The sequence below is a fragment of the Monopterus albus genome, unplaced genomic scaffold (genome assembly GCF_001952655.1).
Source record: "Monopterus albus unplaced genomic scaffold, M_albus_1.0 scaffold108.1, whole genome shotgun sequence".
NCBI lineage: Eukaryota > Metazoa > Chordata > Actinopteri > Synbranchiformes > Synbranchidae > Monopterus > Monopterus albus.
In genome coordinates this window covers 1,287,632-1,288,866 of record NW_018127988.1, presented here as the reverse complement: position 1 = coordinate 1,288,866, position 1,235 = coordinate 1,287,632, and the positions used below count along the sequence as shown (strand labels likewise).

General features: G+C 36.1%; 1 protein-coding gene across 3 annotated transcripts in view; it reads right to left on the bottom strand.

The window, feature by feature from the left end:
* Positions 1–6: 6 nt before the first annotated feature.
* The window catches only part of LOC109966290 (V-set domain containing T-cell activation inhibitor 1), a 9,778-nt gene continuing 8,549 nt past the window's right edge, over positions 7–1,235 (bottom strand). For all 3 annotated transcript variants that reach the window (XM_020611026.1, XM_020611025.1, XM_020611027.1), the window contains 3 exons: positions 985–1,029; positions 833–877; positions 7–705 (listed from right to left, as the gene is read on the bottom strand). In XM_020611026.1, the coding sequence (XP_020466682.1) occupies positions 849–877; positions 985–1,029 (74 nt within the window). In that variant the 3' untranslated portion in view covers positions 7–705; positions 833–848. The remainder of the gene's footprint in view (positions 706–832; positions 878–984; positions 1,030–1,235) is intronic.

The following is a 1,235-nucleotide window of genomic DNA, read 5'->3' as shown; positions in this document are numbered from 1 at the left end:
AAAAGTAAAAAATTACTGTGAGACATACTAGTACAGTGCTACTTTTGATCTTTTCATGGGATCAGTAAGAAAAATATTGTGTAGTACCACTATTATTTCTGAACACCGTCACAAAACTAATAATTATGCAGAATGTAAAAATGGCAAAAAAAAATTAAAATTCTGTAAGAGCAACTAGTTAAATTCTTTGGAATATGCATACACACAGGTATATTGCAACTCCCTGCTGCTATTTACATAATATGATTCACTGCTTTACTTGTAATGATAGCACAGTATGAGAAGTGAAAGTAAGAAGGAAGGTGGCTGCTGCAGCTACTGTGCAGCCTAAACAAAGACACACCTTAACAAATGTTTTTCCCCAATGCCAAACACATATCAGAAATTCAGTGCCATAACTACCAACGCTACCGTGCTGGTTTGTGGTGGAGTCAGATTTTGCCCCTAGTGGCAGGGCCAGAAAACGACACCCTGGCTTCAAAGCCTCTTTTTTTTTTAGTCTTAGACCTGATTCAAATGCATTTACTTTGTTAGCTTACATAGATGAACAGCCCTCAGATCCTCTGATGAATCACAGTAATACAAGTTATTCTTGGTTATATTGTTTGCCATAATAAAGGTATGGTGACAAAATGAAGTGGAGCAAACACGGAAAGTGTTGATTTCAGAGGTTATTGAACTTATCCATGTGACATGCAGTGTCTCCTGTAGCGTGAGAGAGAGTGAGAGTTTTTAGATATTTTATGTTGTCTATTTTACTGCTAATACACACATAACACAACAGAGGTGAAATTAATCAGTTCTTTTTTTTTGCTTGGAGCATTATAATTACCTCAGGCCTGGCTGCTTTAGCCGTTTTGAGTTATCTCTGTTTCACCTGAAAAAATCATGAATGAACTCTTGAAAAGTGCATCTGAAAACGGCAATAAAACAAAACTGCTTTAGTTATACAGCAAGTCAATACAAATAATAGTTTAGACATACCTTTCTCAGCATCTAATTCACATGTGGAAACCTCTTCATGGTCACCTGGAACAAACAGAAACATTTTACTGTGAGATTTAAAACTATCATCCTATTAGGCAAGTCTATTATATGCAAGCACACACAGTGAGTGAGTGTCGGAAATGTGAGTCTGATTAGGTTATGATTCAAATACTGGTCAATAGTAACCAAGCCCAGTTTTCCACAAATCATGGAAAAATATATGTTCAATGTCATACATCATTGCACTG